The sequence below is a fragment of the Tachyglossus aculeatus genome, chromosome 16 (genome assembly GCF_015852505.1).
Source record: "Tachyglossus aculeatus isolate mTacAcu1 chromosome 16, mTacAcu1.pri, whole genome shotgun sequence".
Lineage (NCBI taxonomy): Eukaryota > Metazoa > Chordata > Mammalia > Monotremata > Tachyglossidae > Tachyglossus > Tachyglossus aculeatus.
In genome coordinates this window covers 10,905,772-10,928,365 of record NC_052081.1, presented here as the reverse complement: position 1 = coordinate 10,928,365, position 22,594 = coordinate 10,905,772, and the positions used below count along the sequence as shown (strand labels likewise).

The 22,594-nt window shown below is 42.6% G+C and overlaps 1 protein-coding gene across 2 annotated transcripts in view; it reads right to left on the bottom strand.

Moving 5' to 3' along the window:
* CEP350 (centrosomal protein 350) overlaps window positions 1–18,300 on the bottom strand; it is an 87,333-nt gene extending 69,033 nt beyond the window's left edge. Inside the window, exons 1-3 of one of the 2 annotated variants that reach the window (XM_038758221.1) lie at window positions 18,218–18,300; window positions 5,163–5,248; window positions 3,186–3,229 (exon numbers count right to left, since the gene is read on the bottom strand). In XM_038758221.1, the coding sequence (XP_038614149.1) occupies window positions 3,186–3,229; window positions 5,163–5,235 (117 nt within the window). In that variant the 5' untranslated portion in view covers window positions 5,236–5,248; window positions 18,218–18,300. The remainder of the gene's footprint in view (window positions 1–3,185; window positions 3,230–5,162; window positions 5,249–18,217) is intronic. The other variant, XM_038758222.1, reaches the window with a different exon arrangement.
* Between the last annotated feature and the right edge of the window lie 4,294 nt (window positions 18,301–22,594).

The window sequence follows — 22,594 nt, the reverse complement described above, 5'->3', positions numbered from 1 at the left end:
TGATTTTTCCTATAAATTGACTTATGATTTTGCTCCTGTTCGAAGAGGAGCTCAAAAACAGTAAACAGCATCCTACTGTGGAGCACTATGCTCCACCAGGGTTTATTTGATCTTAGTTGTTTTTATACTGTTTTATAATGGTGGACATTGGATATTTTTAAATCGCCTGTCACTTCTTCCCATTTTGCTGCATTCATTTCTCAGGTGTTCTACATGATTCAACATAGCTAAGATTTGGTATTTACTTCTCCAGAGCTCCCCACGGCTCCCTCCAGTTATCGCCCCATCTCCCTTCTACCATTCCTCTCCATACTCCTTGAGTGAGTTGTCTACACCCACTGCCTCAAGTTCCTCTCCTCCAATTCTCTCCCTAACCCCCTCCAATCTGACTTCCATCCCCTTCATTCCACAGAAACTGCCCTCTCAAAAAGAAGCAGCCTGCTTAGTGGATAGAACACGGGCCTGGGATTCGGAAGGACCTGGGTTCCAATCCCAGCTCCGCCACTTGTCTGCTGTGGGACCTTGGGCAACTCGCTTCACTTCTCTATGCCTCAGTGTCCTCATCTGGAAAATGAGGGTTATGAATGTGAACCCTATGTGGGACAGGGACTGTGTGCAACTCAATTACATTGTATCTACCCCAGTGCTTAGTGCAGTGCCTGGCCCATTGTTAGAGCTTAACAAATACCACAATTATTATTATTATTATTATTACTCGGTCACCAGTGGTCTCCTTCTTGCCAAATCCAAGGGCCTCTACTCTATTCTAAGCCTCCTCGACGTCTCAGATGCCTTCAGCATTGTCAACCAACCCCATCTCTTGGAAACATCCAACCTTGGCTTCACTGACACTATCTTCTCCTGGTTCTTCTTCTATCTCTCTGGTCACTCATTCTCAGTCTCTTTCGCAGGCTCCTCCTCTGCCTCCCACTCCCTAATTGTGGGCATCCCTCAAGGTTCATTGGGTCCCCTTCTATTCTCCATCTACACCCACTTCCTTGGAGAACTCATTTGCTCCCATGGCTTCAACCTTCACCTCTGTGTAGATGATTCCCAAATCTACATCTCCAGCCTGATCGATCTCTCTCTCTCTCTCTCTTCCCCCCAGCCTCCCAACTTGGTTGTCCTGCTGTCACCTCAAACTTAACATGTCCAAAACAGAACTCATCTTCCACCAAAACCCTGTACTTCCACTGACTTTCCCATTATTGTAGACAACACCACCATACTTCCTGTCCCACAAGCCCATAACCTTAGCATTATCCTTGACCCCTCTCTCTTTCTCATTCATCCCAGATATTCAATCTATTACTAAATCCTGTAGATTCAACCTTCATGGCAATGTTAAAATTAGCCCTCTCCTCTCCATCCAAACTGCGACCGCAGTAATCTAAGCACTTACTTTATCCTGCCTTGACTACTGTATCAACCTCCTTGCTGAGCTTCCTGCCTCCTGTCTCTCCCCTTTCTAGTCCATATTTCCCTCTGCTGCCCAGATCATTTTTCTACAAAAACTTTCAGTCCTTATTTCCCAACCCCTCAAGGCCCTCCAGTGGTTGTCCATCCATCTCCACATCAAACAGAAACTCCTTACTGTCGGCTTTAAAACACTAAGTAACCTTGCCCACTCCTACCTCACCTTGGTACTCTTCTACTACAACCCAGCACACACACTTTGCTCCTCTAATGCTAACCTTCTCACTGTATCTCAGTTTCATCTATCTCACCACCAGCCTCTCGCCCATGTCCTATCTCTGGCCTGGAATGTCCTCCCTCTTCAGACAGACAGTTACTCTCCCCACCTTCAAAGCTTTATTGAAGGCACATCTCCTCCAAGAGGCCTTCCCTGAATGGGCCCTTCTTTCCTCTTCTCCCACTCCCTTCTGAGTCACCTTGACTTGTTCTTTTAATTCATCCCCCATACCAGCCCCGTAGCACTTATGTACATAGTTGTAATTTTATTTATTTATATTAATGTCTGTCTCTCCCTGTAGTCTGAAAGTTCATTATGGGCAGGGAATGTGCCTGCTATATTGTTACACTGTACTCTCCCAAGCACTTAGTACAGTACTCTGCATACAGTAAGCACTCAAATACAACTCATTTCTTTCCAAGTCCTTGTCAAGAGATACAGTCTTTGTACTTAAGAGTAACAAAAACACAAGTCAAAATGGAGTTTCATAAAAGTCTTAAATTCAATCAACTTTCTTTATATCTCAAAACTCTTTAACATTTTCAATGCCTTTTAAAGCAAACTTAAATTACATCCTGTCCTTATTTTCTGAAAGTAGCCAACTGATGCTTTCAGAGAAAGAAATTATCAAAAAAAGTGTTGAGGACAGAAAATATGAAAATAGTAGTACATCAAGCAGGACACTTGAAGCAAGGAATGATACACAATAAAGATGTTTAGAAACAACTTAGAAATATAAATTTCCTTAAAGACATTTTCAGGTAGTAGAAAAGAGCACCTTTCTGAGTAGACATCAGATTTAGAAGGATTCTCTGACTGTTCTGCAACACATTCTTTCTGATGAGCGTTTTTAGAAGGAAGCCTGCTATTACAACAAAAAAGGAGGGCCACCTTAGGTAGCAATTCAGAAGTCACAAAGAAAAAACTCTTTCTTCATACCCTTGTAGCTAGTCAGTAATTTCATCCCCACTGAAGCTCTAAACTTCCTCTCCATTCTCTGGACCTGAGACTGGTTTCCCAATTTTCAAACCCCGCAAAACGAATTCCATTTTATTAGTTACAAATGCACAACAGAAACTGTGCAAACTCATCTGACATAGGAATGCTGAACTATCTCAACTGTTAATCCAGGTAGACCATTTCCCAAAAACCTCTAAATGGAACGTTTTTCATTTCAAGTTATTTCTATATCAATTATCCAAAGCAATAGTAACAACAACAATAATACCATTTGCTAAGCATTTACTATGTGCCAAGCACTGTGCTAAGTGCAGGAGTAGATATGAGATGAGATAATCATCTTGGACATAGTCCCTGTCCCACAGAGGGCTTACAGTAGGCAGGATGACATATTACTAGTAAGGTGAAAAATAAAAATACATCTCTGCTAATTTGCATAATAAATGTTTTATGAAAAATAAATATTTCTTAAAAAACACCCCACAGCAGTATTTCATAACAGGAAGAAAAATTAAAAGTTCTGAACACTTACTGTAGCCTTAGCTTGAGAAAGGGCATCCAATGATGCTATATCTGCTGGAAATAAAAAGACTGAAATAAGACTTTCCATTTCATCATTATCCATGCAAAAAAACCAAATAATGAAAGCAGCTACGTATACGGAATTAGTCCATATTTTCTTTTAAATGAAGACATCCGTTTCTAGTAACCTTTCTGTTAGTTCACAATACACTTCTCTTTCTGCAAATACATTTTGATTCTTTAAAAGAACAAAATTCTCAAACAGCAATATCAATGATAAGCAACTTGCAATTTAAGCCCCAAAGGAGCATTCATTTTAAAGAATACAAAACTCAAATTTGAAACTGCTTTAGTAAATATATTTGCTTACACTGTACAAATATCAAAGAGAGCTGAAGATTTTCCAAAATACTTTCATGCTTTGTTACTTTTATATTATAAAGAGATCCAGGGGAATATGCATGAATATCAAACAAGTATAGGACTCATATTTAAATTTTCTACATAACTACTAGTGGAAATACCTGATCTTAGCCCAGGTTTTCCTTTTTCCCAGGTGTTCTCACTCCCCAAACTCACTCTGCCACTAAACTCCCTTCCAGCTACAAGCACCCCCCCCGACCCAATTTCTACATATACTCCCAGCTTCCTCAGAATTCCCTCTTCCTTCCAGATTACATCTTTTTTAACCTAGTGCCCTTTTACCTGGGATATATGAAAAGAGAGGGGTAATTCAGGGGGAAAGGACCTGCAAAAGATGTGGGAAACTCCCATGGAAGGGAGTAATTAGGAAAGTAAGACTTGGGAAAATGCCTGGGGAAGAGTGCAATGATGGGAAAGGGATTGCAAGGAGATGAAGAGTGGAGAGCAGTCGCACACCCAAACTATTAACTATACTATTACTTGTGCTAAATTACGAAATGTATTATTGTTAAATCCATCAGTGGAATTTGAGTGCTTCCTGTATGTGGAGAACTGTTCTAAGCACTTGGAAGAGTACATTGCAACAGAGTTGTTGGACATGTTCCCTCCCCTCAGGGAGCTGAACTGGTGTAACTCTGCTGTTACTGAAATGACTTAAGAATCTCCTTCTTGCATAGGTCCCACTAAAGAAAAACCAGCCTTAGGATACTTTAACAAATCAGTCATTTGAGTACATATTTTACTATAACCCTTGAAAAAGATGACAATTTCAACAAAAAAGTCTTTAGAACTGGCACATCAGTTTCTATTTCTCCTCCTTTATTAATACTCCAGAAAGTCGATATTTCATTCCCTGCTTGTTCCCTCTGAACTGCTCTGTACCAAAGGCAGCAAGCCTCTGTGCTAAAAGTGAAAATGACGGCAGGTGTCAAAGGAAAAAGAGCAAAAAGAACCCAACATCCTTACAATCTACTCCTTCCTCTCCATCCAAACAGCTACTGTACTGGTCCGAGCATATTACATATCCCCCTTGACTACTGCATCAGCCTCCTCTCTGACCCTCCTGCCCTACTAAAATCAAATCTCCTCCAAAAGGCCTTCCCCAAGTAACCACTCATTTCTCCACCCTATTTGCCCCTCTGTCTCCCCTACACACTTGGGTCTGTGCCCTCCTAAGCACTTTTATACTCACCCCATACCCAAAGTACTTATGAATAGATCCCTATCTCTAACTCATTTTAATGTCTGTCTCCCCCACTACACTGCAAGCTCTATTGACTTTATTAAATTATATTCTCCCAAGCGCTGAGTATTGTGCGCTGTTGCACACAGTAAGCAATCAATTAACACCACTCCCTGATTATAAAAATTATGAAACCAATATGAAAAAATAAGCTATAGAGAGTAATAATAAATTTCCAATCCTAAAATAAACACCATTGGATATTTAATTTTAAGAATAATGCATGCTGGATTACTGTTTTGAACAGCATATCACAAAGGTTTATCAGGTTGAGATACAGTTTTTTGCAAAATTCAATAAAAGAAGAAAAGCATTACAAACCTTGGACAGCATCCTTGCTTTGAGAGCTCTTTGGGTTTGGAAAAGGCACCTCCCTCGATTTGCCATTCCACATCTTGCCAATTTACCTGCAATTACAAATGCTCTGATTTAAAGACCAAAATTTTGATGAAAATAAGTACTGAAAACTAACTTAGCCTTTATGAAAAATCAGAAAAGGATTTTTATTTGTAAAATATGTTAATGCATCACTGACCTCTGCTGGCTTTCCCAAAACTTTCCGATTAAAAAAAGTTGATTAAACTTTTGTATTTAAAAAACCAACAAAAAAAATAATAAATCCTCTGGGACCAGCAGCATGGCATAGTAGATAGAGCTCAGGCCTGAGAGTCAGAAGGTCATGGGTTCTAACCCCAGCTCCACCACTTTTCTGCTGTGTGGCCTTGGGTACATCACTTCATTTCTCTATGCCTCAGTTCCCTCATCTGTAAAATGGGGATAGAGACTGTGAACCTCACATAGAACAGGGAATTTTGCCAACTCCATTTGCAATCCACCCAAGTACTTAGTACCGTGCCTGCCACATAGTAAGTGCTTAACAAATGCCACAATTACTATTATCATTATTAGATGTTTTCCCTTAGACCTCACTGCTTAGAATATAGAAGGGAGATTCCTCACATCAGACTGGGTGGGCTGTTTTAGACCTACAAACCATCAAATATAATGAGATTTTTTAAAAATTACTGTTTTGCTGTATTTATACAAAAAAAAGATACTCCCAAGCTTTCAGAGTTCCACTGTTAATTACCTAATTTAAAACTAACAAGGGCTATAATTGCACATTTTGGGGGAAAAAGGGTTACCTACCAAAGAGCCTCATTTATCAATATCAAACCTTACTATTATGTTCAACAGAGTAGTAATAATGGTTTAATATCCCTAATGCCTTCTCCCAAGCAGCTGTGAAACATTCCAAACTGCATTCCAATATCAAAAGTCAGTTACAGATATAAAATATTTCTTTTCAACGATCCTTTTTTGACTTTTGCATTTAAAAAGGTGTTAACAAAAATCAGCCGATAAAAACATTTCATTAAATAAAATTGCCTTAAACTTTTTCCCCCAAGGTAAATACTTTTCTAATCCTGTTTCTAATTTTGCATTTTAAAGAGCTCTCTAGTTTGGTAACATCTCTGACATTTTTCCTTTGTTCTTCACCCCCTCATTATCTCTCTGCTTCCTTTCCTTTATTTGGTATTTCTAGCATGCTGCCTAAATTCCTCTTTTCCTTTCATTACTCTTCACTTCCTTTGTTCTTTACTACTGTAAATTAGTCAATACAAATTTCTGCTTCTCTCTCTCTCTCTCAAAAGTCTATGGTTATGTCTCACTTGGGATACTCTTATCAGTAAGACCACCTCCACCAATGCTCAGTAAGGTCTTTATTAGGCAAACTTAATAAAGAATAATTGTGAATTAAGCTTCTCTGAAGAAATTCATATGCATGCTTTAAATGTCACCTCTGAAAGATGCTATTTCAGCATCTTAAGGCCTGGATAGGTCGGATTCCTTTTTTTTCCTTTGAGAAGCCACATGGCCTAGTGGAGAGAGCCTGGGAGTCAGAGGAACCGGGTTCTGATCCTGACTCCACCTCTTGTCTGCTTGTGACTGGTCACCCCCCCCCCCCCCCCCCCCCCCCCCGGGCTAGGCTAAACAGTTTAGCTCACTAGCACCGGAGGGGCTGTCAGTGAGTAGTAGGAAGCATTGACACTTCCCACAGCTCCCGATGCTACCGACCCCAGAGGGGCCAAAGTGTGCATTAAGGCCGAGGAATTAGACTGGAATGAGAAAACTGAGATGGGTCTTGTCCCCCAATCCTCTTTCACCCCAAATATGGCCAGCAAAAGGGACGAGGATCAGGAAATAGCAAGGACTATCTGGGGAGGGGTCTCCACCAACTCTTGGTGGGGGAATGGCACAATGTCACATGGATGAGGTGTCGCCTCTCCCCAGAGTTGGGGATGCTCACTCTATGGCACCTGGCACTGAGACCAATCGGACCTCCACTTGAGGCTACAGGAGTAGCCTGTTTGAGGGGTAAGTCCATTTGGGGCAACTCGTTTGAAAGGAAGTCTGTTTGGGGTGGTTTGTGAGGTGTCTCCTTCCCAGTTATACCAACTGCTAGAAGTGGGGTACCACGCTGACCACTGTACTTATTGCTTATTAGCCTAGGAATAACTTCGCTCCTGAGGGTTACCTCTCTCAGGTTCTTTGTGCTATCATATTAACAGACCTGCTTCCATCATCCCCGTATGGTACATCAAAAGCGCTTAATAAATACTATCATTATCAATATTATGGGCAGGGAATATGTCTGTTTATTGTTGTACTGTTCTCTCCCAAGCATTTAATACAGTGCTCTGCACACAAGAAACGCTCAATAAATATGACTGACTGAATGAATGAGACTGCAAATTCATTTCCAACCCCCTGATATGTAAACTCACAAGTAATTCGGTGGCTGATTCCGCCCGGTGACACTGCTGTGTGACCTTGGGCAAGTTACTTCGCTTCTCTATATCTCAGTTACCTCAACCGTAAAATGGGGATTAAGATTGAGAGCCCCAAGTAGGACATGTACTGTGTCCAACTTGAATGTTTTGGATCTACCCCCTGCTTCAACAAATACCATTAAAAAACCAAAACTAGGTACAAAACTTGGATATTCAAGATCACTTTTGAAACTCGAATTTCTTTGCTAAAGTCTTAATCTTACCATTCATTCAATAAATCAATGATATATATAAAGCGCTTACTATGTACAAAGTACTGTACTAAACACTTGGGAGGGTATAATACAACAGAGTTGGTAAACATATTCCTTGCCCACCAGGAGCCTACAGTCTAGAGAGGGAGACAAATATTAAAATAAATTATGGATACATACATAAGTGCTGTGGGGCTTAGGGTGGGGATGCTTAAGGAGTACAGATCCACGAACATATGCAACACAGAAGGGAGAGGGAATAGGGGAAATGAGGTTTTAGTTGGAGAGAGTCTCTTGAAAGAGATGTAATTTTAATAAGGATTTGACGGTGAGGAGAATGTTGATCTGCTGTATATGAAAGGGGAGTGAGTTCCAGGCCAGAGGAAGGATGTGGGCAAAGGGTCAGCAGGGAGATGGTACCCTGAGTCGGTTGGTGAGGAAGCAGCGAAGAATGCGGGCTGGGTTGAAGCAGGAAATCAGTGAAGGAAGGAGGGGTCGAGTGGATGGAATGCTTTAGAGTTGATGGTAAGGAGTTTCTCTTTGATGTGGAGGTGGATGGGCAACCACTGGAGGTTACTGAGAAGTGTGGAGGCATGAACTGATTTTTTTTTAAGAAAAACGATCTTAAAAAGGATCAGACTGAAGTGGCGAGAGACAGCGGGGCAGGGAGGTCAGCAAGGCTGAGGCAGTAGTTAAGGCAGGATATGATGAGTGCTTGGATCAACGTGATAGCAGTTTGAATGGAGAGGATAGGGCAGATTTTAAAGATGCGGTGTTATGAAGGGAGAACTGGCAGGACCTGGTGACAATTTCTGAAAATGTGGGTTGTATGAGAGAAACGAGTCTAGGATAATGCTGTGGTTACAGGTGTGTGAGAAAGGGAGGATAGGGGTGATAGGAAAGACAGGGGGAGGGCAGAAACTGAGTGGGAAGATGAGGTGTTTTATTTTGGACATGTTAAATTTGAAGAGTCGGTGGGGAATCCAAATAGAGATGTCCTGAAGGCAGGAGGAAATGCAAGACTGCAGAGGAGGAAAGAGGTCAGGGCTGGAAAGGTAGATTTGGGAATCATCCACTTAGAGGTAGTAGTTGAAGATGAAGGAGTGGATTAATTCTCCACTGAGCCTCAAAGGACTCATACAATTAGTGGTTGGGAGGCAGAAGAGGAGTCCCTGAAAGAGTCTGAGGAGTGGTCAGAGAGCTAGGATGAGAACCAGGAGAGGATACTCTCAGTGAAGCCAAAGTTATATAATGTTTCCAGGAGAAGGGAGTGGTCAAAGGCAGCCAAGAGACCAAAGGGAATTAGGAGTAGAGGTCACTGGATTTGGCAAGAAGCTCGATGGTCAACTTAGAGAGGGCAGTTTCTGCACAGTGAAGGGGATGGAAGTCAAATTATAAACCACTTAATCGCTCATTTTTTAAAAACCTTTTTAGACTTGTGCCCCCAAAACAAGGAATTCCTAACTAGATTTAATTTAGTAGACATGATTTTCAAGGATTTTCTGGTCCATTATTTTAAGAATACACATTACCCATATAGCTGACAACTTAAGCTTTTAAATTCTCAGTAGTTTGAATAAATATACAAAACCAACAAGAAATATTAAGGAAGTGATCAATATATATTAAAGCCAATACACCAAGTTTGAACCATGAAATCTCTATCTGCCCTAGACATCTCAACTATAGAACTATACTTCTAACTATGACTAATGACTAGGAAATATGGTTTCCATATTGGGCAAATGAAATAAAAGAAATGACCACTTCAAAGCAAACATTTTCTCTCTTATTACTCCACCCCTTCAAATAAGAAAGCTGGTTAATTTAGTAATTGAGGTTGAGGTTAATTCAGATAATGTAGCGTGATTCCTGCCCTTCCTGATTTACAAGTGCGTTTGGAAAGGAAAGAGAAGTGCTCGGCCAGAGCTGAAAATCCTAAATCCTCCAACCAGTTCAGCCCCTTGCCTTTTACTAAGGCTTGGGGAAATGGCAAAAAACCCACAAAAAACCCACAACCCAAAAGATTGCCAGGGAGTTTAGTGGCTAGTGGGAATGAGATTAGGATAGTTGAGAGTGCATCAGATATTGAAAATTTTAGCAGATTATTGAAGCTTTTGGTTTGGCCAGAATAAATTGTGGCATAGGTATTGTTTCTGTGTAGACAGTTTAAAAGTTATAGCTTTGGTATCACCTAATACGTCTTGAATTCCTAAATGTCATTCTGGTGTGTCCCATGTCTATAGAAGGTCAGAGAAAATGGTGAAGTTTATTATTTTCCATGGCTGCCATGGAAGTAAGTAAACATGGTTAACTGTGTGTTTTGTTCTAGTCCTCATGATTTTATGTCAGGCCAGAGAAAACCAATTATCCAAACACCTGTTTGGAAAATCCTGGCCCCAACAGGTAGAAGGAGAAGACTAGAGAGGACACGAGTCAGGTACTCCCTGCCTGTAGGAGACTTAGGAAAATGATCATGATGAGAGCAATAACAACGGCTTTGGCAATAGTGACATCTTGCTGACTTCAATCTCCAGGGCCGATTTTTTAGGAACCAGTCCTAAGTAGAAAGCAACTTCTATTATTTGCAGGCTTGTACTTGACTGAAAATGGTAACAAAACATATATTAAGCTTCTTTGTAGAGATAATTCTCATGTGCTGATGTAAAAACATCTTATAACTTAAGTGACAAAAGTCAATCTATCAAGAGCTTACAGTCTAGCATTACAGCAGCCATAGTTACTAGAAGTTGGAGGTCCTGGGGACCACCACTTCGCTGACTGCTCTGAAAAGCAAGACTCGGAGACAGGAGCCTCAGCAAGCAGAAGTAAGTATAGCTGCTTCCACCTCTTGGCCAGCACTTCACCACAAAAGCCAGAGAAGTTTGTGAGAAGCGGCATGGCCTAGCGGCAAAAACATAGTCCTGGGAGACAGAGGACCTGCATTCTAACCCCTGCTCTGTCAATTACCTGCCGTGTGACCTTGGGCAAATCACTTAATTTCTTGTGCCTCGGTTTCCTCAACTGCCAAATGGGGATTAAATTCCTGCTCTCCCTTCTACTTAGACTGTGAGCCCCAAGTGGGAAAAAGACTGTATCCAACCTAATTCGCATCTACAACCGGAGCACTTAGAAAAGTGCCTGTCACGCGGTAAGTGCTTAAAAAAGATCATAATAATAATGATAATAAATAACTGCACAGGCTTCAACAAATTTAGTAAGAGGCCCATCAATCTAAACAGTTGTCCACCTCCCCTTTCACAGTTCCTCCTGGAAGGAAGCAGGCAAGAGGGGCAAGAACAGGATGGATTTTTGACATCTAAATTAATGTAGTACACCTAAAGATTTAAAAGTTTCAACTGAATCTGGCTGAAAAATGGAAACACCCTAGGGCTGGCAGATTTAAGACAAGAACCAGAAGTGTAATTTTTAAATAGGCTAAATAACTTTTGCACTACTGCACTACACTGAAGAAAAAATCTTAGCCATCTATTTTCACTTACTGATTTCTCCTGAACTATTTGCTCTAAGAATTTTCTGCCAGAAAAACCCTTACTGATTTCTCCTAAACTCTTTGCTCTAAGAATTTTCTGCAAAAAAAAAAAAAATGTAAAATACAGGGATTAAAGGACTCTCCCCATCTCCAAAACCCTACTAAAATCACATCAGTCAATAAAAGTTATTTGAGTGCTTGTTGTGTGCAGAGTACTGTATTAAGCAACTGGGAGAACATAATACAATGAAGTTGGTAGACAACATCCCTGCTCTCAAGGAGCTTACAGTCTGGTGGGGAAGACAGACATTAAAATGATAGATGGGGAAAAAGCAGAGTATAAGGATATGTACATAATCCCTGTGAGGCTGGGGGTGGGATGGGTAGCAAAGTGCTTAAGGAGTCCTGAGTGCACAGATAACACAGAAGGGAGGTATAATAGGGAGGGAAAATGAAAGGTTAGCAAGGGGAAGACTTCTTGGAAAAGGTGTAAGGTTGGTCTGTGAGATAGGAAGAGGGTCTCCCCAGAATCTTCCACATGGCTTATCTAACACCAGCTCTCTTTAACCCCATTAGACTGTAAGATCCGCAAGGGTGAGAAGCCTGTCTACCAATTCTATTGCACTAATCTAAGCACTCGGTACAATGTTCTGCACGTGATATGTGCTCAATAAATTGTACTGATTGACAAACTGGCCTGCTGCGTGACCTCCCGTACCTTATCTGTGACTTGAGGTTCCTCATCAGTAAAGTGGTGCTCTCCCTACCAGACTGTGATCTTTCTGTGAGACGGAGACTGTGTCCAATCTGATTATTTTACATTTATCCCGGTGCTAGGAACTCGAAAGAGCTAAGCTCCATAATTACTAATATCTACAGCCTCTAACAGATCACAAAGAGGTTGTTACTTTTCAGTTGTGGTGTTGATACTGTGGTCTGAATATTTGTTTTCTATGAGTAAAACTGTTAATTCATGTGAACTATATTGGACATAAAACTCTGAGAGAAAAAACTTGAGAGAACACCATATAAATTTCAATTTTAACTCCAAAAGACCCTGTGGAGAATCACAAAACTCGATCCTCTCATATTGGAGATAAGGCAAATCATATGCACACTATAATCCTAGGAATATAAACAATTACTTTTACATATCTACATCAACCTTCCTCCTGACAAACTTGGCATACAAGGTATGCAGATGTTTATTACGGAGAGTAAAACAACCTGACAAAAAAAAAATGGAGGGATAGGGAAAATGGGAAAAAAGAAGCCACCAATCCACTTTCAAAAAATGACACAATCATGAAGTGACATTAGTCTCGGAGTTGGTGAAATCATTTTAAACACTGAATGTTAAGGGTGCCACTACTAAGACAATATCGTTAGTTCTTAAAGTTTTAGTGATTCAGGTGATGAAACCACTCGTTCATAGGAAAGTTTAGATGAATTCCTAATTTTAAAAAATCCCTTTCTGGCTCAAGTTCTGAGAGTTTTTTTATTACCATGATAGGCCAATGGTTCTGACTTGTTTTTATAACACTGAATGGAATGTGTACATTTCAGCATATCAAAATGGTATTCTGTACTGCATGCAGAAGGAAATTACTAACATATTTCTCCACCTGCTCAGCAAACACACTTCATATCACATTCCCTTGTTTACTGCGTCCTCACCTCGTTAACAATATCTTAACCGTCAAAAATAAAAGAAGCACTTCATCGCTTGCTTGAACACCACTGCCGCTATTGTCTGCGGAGCTTTACAATTGTCTGAACATAAAACCGCCCGGCCATCCCGTCTGAAACTGAAAATGCAGGGTAAAGCTTGGAGCATTTAAACACCACCAGCGTCCCCTAAACTCTCACCGGCTGGAAATGGGCGGTAACGGGGCAAAGCTCAAGTTGTATCGCCAGTCTCCCAACTCGACGGCAGCTTTAAAACATTGCCTGTGCAATGCAGTGTGTCTCAAGTTGGACTGCGGCGGGGGGTCACCCCTTAAAGATAAGCCACAACCACCCCGTGATCAAGTGACCAGTTCCAGGGCTACAAATAATAATAATAATGATAGCATTTATTAACGCTTACTATGTGCAAGGCACTGTTCTAAGCGCTGGGGTTCAGGTGATGATCTGCACATCACGGCAGAGACCGCGGCTGCATTTTTGTACGTGGAGTGTCAGGTTGTAGATGTGTGTCAGTATTGCCTCTTCCCCCTAGCAATTATAAAAGTTTGAAAGAAGTCTTTTAGACTCCCCTGCCCAAGTGGAAGACCACGTTCGGCCTCATATCCGGGAAAGGGGCGGGGGGGAATCGGAGTCCATCATTTCCTCGTGAGTTCTGTCTCCCATTCATTCGTTCAATCGTACTGATTGGGCGCTTACTGTGTGCAGAGCACAGGACTAAGCGCTTGGCAAGTACAAATCGGCAACAGAGACGGTCCCTACCCAACGACGGTGGAGAAGCAGCGTGGCCCAGTGGAAAGAGCCCGGGTTTTGGAGTCAGAGGTCACGGGTTCAAATCCTAGCTCCGCCACTTGTCAGCTGTGTGACTTTAAGCAAGTCACTTCACTTCTCTGTACCTCGTCAGTAAAATGGGGATTAAGACCGTGAGCACCCCGTGCGACAACCCGATCACCCTGTAACCGCCCCAGCGCTTAGAACAGTGTTTTGCACATTTCATTCATTCATTTGTACTTACTGAGTGCTTACTGTGTGCAGAGCACTGTACTAAGCGCTTGGGAAGTACAAGTTGGCAACATAGAGAGACGGTCCCTACCCAACAGTGGGCTCACAGTCTAGAAGGGGGAGACAACAGAGAACAAAACGTACTAACAAAATAGTAAGCGCTTAATAAATGCCGTCATTATTATTATTATTGTTATAGAAGGGGGAGAAAGACACAAAAATGGTGGTGGCTGCCCCCGAGACGGTCCCTACCCAACAGTGGGCTCACAGTCTAGAAAGGGGAGACAACAGAGAACAAAACATATTAACAAAATAGTAAGTGCTTAATAAATGCCGTCATTATTATTATTATTATTATAGAAGGAGGAGACAGACACAAAAACGGTGGTGGCTGCCCCGGGGACGGTCCCTACCCAACAGTAGGCTCACAGTCTAGAAGACTGTGTATATATGTATATATGTTTGGACATATTTATTACTCTATTTATTTATTTTACTTGTGCATATCTATTCTATTTATTTTATTTTGTTAGTATGTTCGGTTTTGTTCTGTCTCCCCCTTTTAGACTGTGAGCCCACTGCTGGGTAGGGACTGTCTCTATCTGTTGCCAACTTGTACTTCCCAAGCGCTTAGTTCAGTGCTCTGCACACAGTAAGCGCTCAATAAATACGATTGATTGATTGATTGATAGAAGGGGGAGACAACAGGGAACAAAACATATTAACAAAATAGTAAGCGCTTAATAAATGCCGTCATTATTATTATTATTATTATTATTACTATAGAAGGGGGAGACAGACACAAAAATGGTGGTGGCTGCCCCCAAGACGGTCCCTACCCAACAGTGGGCTCACAGTCTAGAAGGGGGAGACAACAGGGAACAAAACGTATTAACAAAATAGTAAGCGCTTAATAAATGCCGTCATTATTATTATAATTATAGAAGGGGGAGACAGACACAAAAATGGTGGTGGCTGCCCCCGAGACGGTCCCTACCCAACAGTGGGCTCACAGTCTAGAAGGGGGAGACAACAGAGAACAAAACATATTCACAAAATAGTAAGCGCTTAATAAATGCCGTCATTATTATTATTATTATAGGAGGAGGAGACAGACACAAAAACGGTGGTGGCTGCCCCGGAGACGGTCCTTACCCAACAGTGGGCTCACAGTCTAGAAGGGGGAGACAACAGAGAACAAAACGTATTAACAAAATAGTAGGCGCTTAATAAAGGCCGTCATTGTTATTATTATTATTATTATTATAGAAGGGGGAGACAGACACAAAAACGGTGGTGGCTGCCCCCGAGACGGTCCCTACCCAACAGTGGGCTCACAGTCTAGAAGAGGGGAGACAACAGAGAACAAAACATATTAACAAAACGCTTAATAAATGCCATCGCTATTATTAATATTATTATTATAGAAGGGGGAGACAGACACAAAAACGGTGGTGGCTGCACCCGAGACGGTCCCTACCCAACAGTGGGCTCACAGTCTAGAAGACTGTGTACATATGTTTGGACATATTTATTACTCTATTTATTTTACTTGTACATATCTATTCTATTTATTCTGTTAGTATGTTTGGTTTTGTTCCCTGTCTCCCCCTTTTAGACTGTGAGCCCACTGTTCGGTAGGGACTGTCTCTATATGTTGCCAACTTGTACTTCCCAAGCGCTTAGTCCAGTGCTCTGCACACAGTAAGCACTCAATAAATACGGTTGATTGACTGACTGATAGAAGGCGGAGACAACAGGGAACCAAACATGTTAACAAAATAGTAAGCGCTTAATAAAGGCCGTCATTATTATTATTAATATAGAAGGGGGAGACAGACACAAAAACGGTGGTGGCTGCCCCCGAGACGGTCCCTACTCAACAGTGGGCTCACAGTCTAGAAGGGGGAGACAACAGAGAACAAAACATATTAACAAAATACTAAGCGCTTAATAAATGCCGTCGTTATTATTATTATTATTGTTATTATAGGAGGGGGAGACAGACACAGAAACGGTGGTGGCTGCCCCCGAGACGGTCCCTACCCAACAGTGGGCTCACAGTCTAGAAGACTGTGTATATATGTTTGTACATATTTATTACTCTATTTATTTTACTTGTACATATCTATTCTATTTGTTTTGTTAGTATGTTTGGTTTTGTTCTCCGTCTCCCCCTTTTAGACTGTGAGCCCACTGTTGGGTAGGGACCGTCTCTAGATGTTGCCAACTTGGACTTCCCAAGCGCTTAGTCCAGTGCTCTGCACACAGTAAGCGCTTAATAAATACGGTTGATTGATAGATAGAAGGGGGAGACAACAGGGAAAAAAAACATATTAACCAAATAGTAAGCGCTTAATAAATGCCGTCATTATTATTATTGTTGTTATAGAAGGGGGAGATAGACACAGAAACGGTGGTGGCTGCCCCCGAGACGGTCCTTACCCAGCAGTGGGCTCACAGTCTAGGAGGGGGAGACAACAGAGAACAGAACATATTAACAAAATATAGTAAGCGCTTAATAAGTGCCGTCGTTATTATTATTATTATTATAGAAGGGGGAGACAGACACAGAAACGGTGGTGGCTGCCCCCGAGACGGTCCCTACCCAACAGTGGGCTCACAGTCTAGAAGGGGGAGACAACAGGGAACAAAACGTATTAACAAAATAGTAAGCGCTTAATAAAGGCCGTCATTATTATTAATATTATTATTATAGAAGGGGGAGACAGACACAGAAACGGTGGTGGCTGCCCCCGAGACGGCCCCTACCCAACAGTGGGCTCACAGTCTAGAAGGGGGAGACAACAGGGAACAAAACGTATTAACAAAATAGTAAGCGCTTAATAAAGGCCGTCATTGTTATTAATAATTATAGAAAGGGGAGACAGACACAGAAACGGTGGTGGCTGCCCCCGAGACGGTATTATTATTAACAATTATAGAAGGGGTAGACAGACACAGAAACGGTGGTGGCTGCCCCCGAGACGGTCCCTACCCAGCAGTGGGCTCACAGTCTAGAAGGGGGAGACAACAGGGAACAAAACGTATTAACAAAATAGTAAGCGCTTAATAAAGGCCGTCATTTTATTATTATTATTATTATCATTATTACAGAAGGGGGGAGACGGACACAAAAACGGTGGTGGCTGCCCCCGAGACGGTCCCTACCCAACAGTGGGCTCACAGTCTAGAAGGGGGAGACAACAGAGAACAAAACGTATTAACAAAATATAGTAAGCGCTTAATAAAGGCCGTCATTATTATCACTATTATTATTATAGAAGGGGGAGACGGACACCAAAACGGTGGTGGCTGCCCCCGAGACGGTCCCTACCCAGCAGTGGGCTCACAGTCTAGAAGGGGGAGACAACAGGGAACAAAACGTATTAACCAAATAGTAAGCGCTTAATAAAGGCCGTTATTATTATTATTATTATCATCATAGAAGGGGGAGAGACAGACACAGAAAGGGTGGTGGCTGCCCCCGAGACGGTCCCTACCCAACAGTGGGCTCACAGTCTAGAAGGGGGAGGCAACAGGGAACAAAACGTATTAACAAAATAGTAAGCGCTTAATAAAAGCCGTCATTATCATTATTATTATTATTATAGAAGGAGGAGACAGACGCAAAAACGGTGGTGGCTGCCCCCGAGACGGTCCCTACCCAGCAGTGGGCTCACAGTCTAGAAGGGGGAGACAACAGGGAACAAAACATATTAACAAAATATAGTAAGCGCTTAATAAATGCCGTCATTATTATTATTATTATTATTATTATTATAGAAGGGGGAGACAGACACAGAAACGGTGGTGGCTGCCCCCGAGACGGTCCCTACCTAACAGTGGGCGCACAGTCTAGAAGGGGGAGACAACAGGGAACAAAACATATTAACAAAATATAGTAAGCGCTTAATAAAGGCCGTTATTATTATTATTATTATTATTATAGAAGGGGGACACAGACACCAAAACGGTGGTGGGTCGTCTCGCCGCTCTGTCACACCGTCCTCTCCCGAGCGCTCAGTACAGCGGCCGGGCCCGTGGGGCTGGGGGAGACGGCAGGTGGCTCGGGGGGCTTGTCCCTGAGGAGAGGACAGCCGGCCCGGCCCCGCCATCGCGGCCCGGCCCTCCCGGCTCGCTCACCTCAGAGGGTCCCCTCAGCCCGCGGCTCCCGCGGCGCATCCCGGCCGAGGCCTCGGCGGAGGACGACGACGACGCCGCCGCCGCCAGCCGTCTCCGGTCCTCCCGCCCCACGGTCACCTCAGCGGCGGCGGCCCTGCCGCCATTACAGCCCAGCGACTGACACGGAGGAGCGGCCCCGGCGGCGCGAGGCAGGGCGGGAGCGGCCCCGGCCCGGCCCGACTCTCGCGAGAGCCGCCCCCCCCCCCCCGGCCACCCTCCGCGCTTCCTGAACCGCCGCTTCGGGGCCATGCTGAGCGTGGCCCGCGGGAGGGCCCTGCTCGGGCCGCCATCTTAGGTGTGGCCGCCGTTGCCAAGGAGACCGCACCACCATCGCGGCCCCACTGAACGGGGCTCGGTGGCAAGAGCCCGGCCTTTGGAGTCACCGTTTTGGTGTCTGTCTCCCCCTTTCATAATAATAAAAATAATAATAATAATAACAATAACGACGGCCTTTATTAAGCGCTTACTATTTTGTTACTACGTTTTGTTGTCTGTTGTCTCCCCCTTCTAGACTGTGAGCCCACTGTTGGGTAGGGACCGTCTCGGGGGCAGCCACCACCCTTTCTGTGTCTGTCTCTCCCCCTTCTATAATAATGACGGCATTTATTAAGCCCTTACTATTTTGTGAATATGTTTTTTAATAATAATAATAATAATAATAATAATAACGGTCTTTATTAAGCGCTTACTATTTTGTGAATATGTTTTGTTCTCTGTTGTCTTCCCCCTTCTAGACTGTGAGCCCACTGTTGGGTAGGGACCGTCTCGGGGGCAGCCACCACCGTTTTTGTGTCTGTCTCCCCCTTCTATAATAATAATAATAATAATAATAATAATAACGGTCTTTATTAAGCGCTTACTATTTTGTGAATACGTTTTGTTCTCTGTTGTCTTCCCCCTTCTAGACTGTGAGCCCACTGTTGGGTAGGGACCGTCTCGGGGGCAGCCACCACCGTTTTTGTGTCTGTCTCCCCCTTCTATAATAATAACAACAATAATAATAATAATAATAATAATAATAACGGTCTTTATTAAGCGCTTACTATTTTGTTAATATGTTTTGTTCTCTGTTGTCACCCCCTTCTAGACTGTGAGCCCACTGCTGGGTAGGGACCGTCTCGGGGGCAGCCACCACCGTTTCTGTGTCTGTCTCCCCCTTCTACAATAAAATAATAATAATAATAATAATAATAATAATAGTAACGGCATTTATTAAGCGCTTACTATTTTGTGAATACGTTTTGTTCTCTGTTGTCTTCCCCCTTCTAGACTGTGAGCCCACTGTTGGGTAGGGACCGTCTCGGGGGCAGCCACCACCGTTTCTGTGTCTGTCTCCCCCTTCAATAATAATAATAATAATGATAATAATAATAATAATAATGATAATAATAATAATGACGGCATTTATTAAGCGCTTGCTATTTCGTTAATACGTTTTGTTCTCTGTTGTCTCCCCCTTCTAGACTGTGAGCCCACTGTTGGGTAGGGATCGTGTCGGGGGCAGCCACCACCGTTTTGGTGTCTGTCTCCCCCTTCAATAATAATAATAATAATGATAATAATAATGATAATAATAATAATGACGGCATTTATTAAGCGCTTACTATTTTGTTAATATGTTCTGTTCTCTGTTGTCTCCCCCTTCTAGACTGTGAGCCCACTGCTGGGTAGGGACCGTCTCGGGGGCAGCCACCACCGTTTCTGTGTCTGTCTCCCCCTTCTATAATAATAATAATAATGATAATAATAATAATAATAATGACGGCATTTATTAAGCGCTTGCTATTTCGTTAATACGTTTTGTTCTCTGTTGTCTCCCCCTTCTAGACTGTGAGCCCACTGCTGGGTAGGGACCGTCTCGGGGGCAGCCACCACCGTTTCTGTGTCTGTCGCCCCCTTCTATAATAATAATAATAACGGCATTTATTAAGCGCTTACTATTTTGTTAGTACGTTTTGTTCTCTGTTGTCTCCCCCTTCTAGACTGTGAGCCCACTGCTGGGTAGGGACCGTCTCGGGGGCAGCCACCACCCTTTCTGTGTCTGTCTCTCCCCCTTCTATAATAATAATAATAACGACGGCATTTATTAAGCGCTTACTATTTTGTGAATATGTTTTTAATAATAATAATAACGACGGCACTTATTAAGCGCTTACTATATTTTGTTAATATGTTTTGTTCTCTGTTGTCTCCCCCTTCTAGACTGCGAGCCCACTGTTGGTTAGGGACCGTCTCGGGGGCAGCCACCCCGTTTCTGTGTCTGTCTCCCCTTTCTATAACAATAATAATAATAATAGAGACGGCATTTATTAAGTGCTTACTATATTTTGTTAATATGTTTTGTTCTCTGTTGTCTCCCCCTTCTAGACTGTGAGCCCACTGTTGGGTACGGACCATCTCGGGGGCAGCCACCACCGTTTCTGTGTCTGTCTCCCCCTTCTATAATAATAATAACGACGTCATTTATTAAGCGCTTACTATTTTGTTAATATGTTTTGTTCTCTGTTGTCTCCCCCTTCTAGACTGTGAGCCCACTGTTGGGTAGGGACCGTCTCGGGGACAGCCACCACCGTTTTTGTGTCTGTCTCCCCCTTCTATAATAATAATAATAATAATAATAAATTACAGTGTTGAGGGATGGGACCGAGTGAATGGGTGAGGAGGTAGGGAAAATAGGGTTGGGGGTGAGACTTTATCGATCAATCAATGGTAGTTATTAAGCACTGTGAGAGCACTGTACTATGTGCTTCTATGAGTTTAATACAAAAGAGTAATAATAAATAATAATGATGGCATTTGTTAAGTGCTTACTGTGGGCAAAGCACTATTCTAAGCGCTGGGGGAGATACAAGGTGATCAGGTTGTCCACGTGGGGCTGTCTTAATCCCCATTTTACAGATGAGGTAACTGAGCACAGAGAAGTTAAGTGACTTGCCCAAAGTCACTCGGCAGAGCCAGGAGTTGAACCCCTGACCCCTGACTCCCAAGCACATGCTCTTTCCACTGAGCCAACGCTGCTTCTCATAAACCTACCTGCCCACAAGGAGCTTACAGACTAGAAGGGGGGTGAGGTATTAAAATAAATTACAAATGGATTGTTGTATATCAGTGTTGTGGGACAGGGTGAATAAGGGTAACAGATCCGAGAGCATAGATGAAGAGATGCAGCCCTGTCAGTAGGTCAGCGCAAATCAGGTTTGACTGAGAAGTCTACGGTTTAATATAGAAGAAATGACCTAGGCAGCATCCGGCAGGCAAAAGAGAACAAGCAACATAAAACTTGGAGGTGAGAGAAATTTAAATCAAAAAACAGAGCTGGGAAACTGAGGTAAGGGCCCTTAGGCGGACTAGAGTAGAACTTGAAACCAGCCACTCACGTAACTTCAGGTGATCCAGGAGGAAAGAGGGTGGAAAAGTGTGGGTAAGAGAAGGGAAGTCTCTGTTTCGGAGAATATGAAAATGAAAGCTGGGGGAGTAGCATGGTGTGGCCTAAGGAGACAGGAATAGGGGCCATAGTTTTTTGTCACGAAGGGAGAGGTGGAAAAAGAAGAGGAACAAGTGTAACTGCATTATGTCTAATTGGTATCCAAGGGCGCTGGAGATCAAAGAAAGTGCTTAAAGTGAACAGCTTCAATGCAGTTTGATGAAAATTGCCAACAATGCACAATCATTCATTGCACCACTACTAGGAGGGAAGCATCAAGCTGTAAGAAAAGCGGGTGTGTTTCTGGATCAGAGGAGATGCTAAGGGCAAAGCCAATTCAAAGCCAATCCAGGAAAATAAAATGACAAGCTTTTAATCCATTTCACTGACTTGTTCTGCCCTTTCATCCCATTGATCCCTGTCCAAACCTAGGATCACCTAAAAATATGACCTTTGTTTTGTTGTTATTTAGGACAGATTTAACATGGGGTTTTAGAAGGTTATTTAATTTGGTATGAAAACCAGAAAATTACATTTACACATTTGCCCTCGATGGAACGGGGACTATATCCCAACCGAAACATCTTGTCTCCACCTCCATACTTAGTCCCATGCTTGGCATGTAGTAACCGTTTCACAAATACCAGTTAATGTTATTATCCATCTAAAATTAAGGTAACACTTTTAAACCTCTTCATATCAGGAGGCAGAGAACAGTGACTACGAATGCACTCTTGTTACACCTTCAGCAGAAACTACGCTGAATTAAAAACGCTGGACTTTATTACAGACAACAACAGAAGGAGTTTCATTGCTTTCCGACTGCAGGTTGCCACGACTACTTGTAAATTCAAGTCTTTCTCACTTCACATACCATTCTTGTGAGAAGTATGCTAAATAAAACTAGTAACATT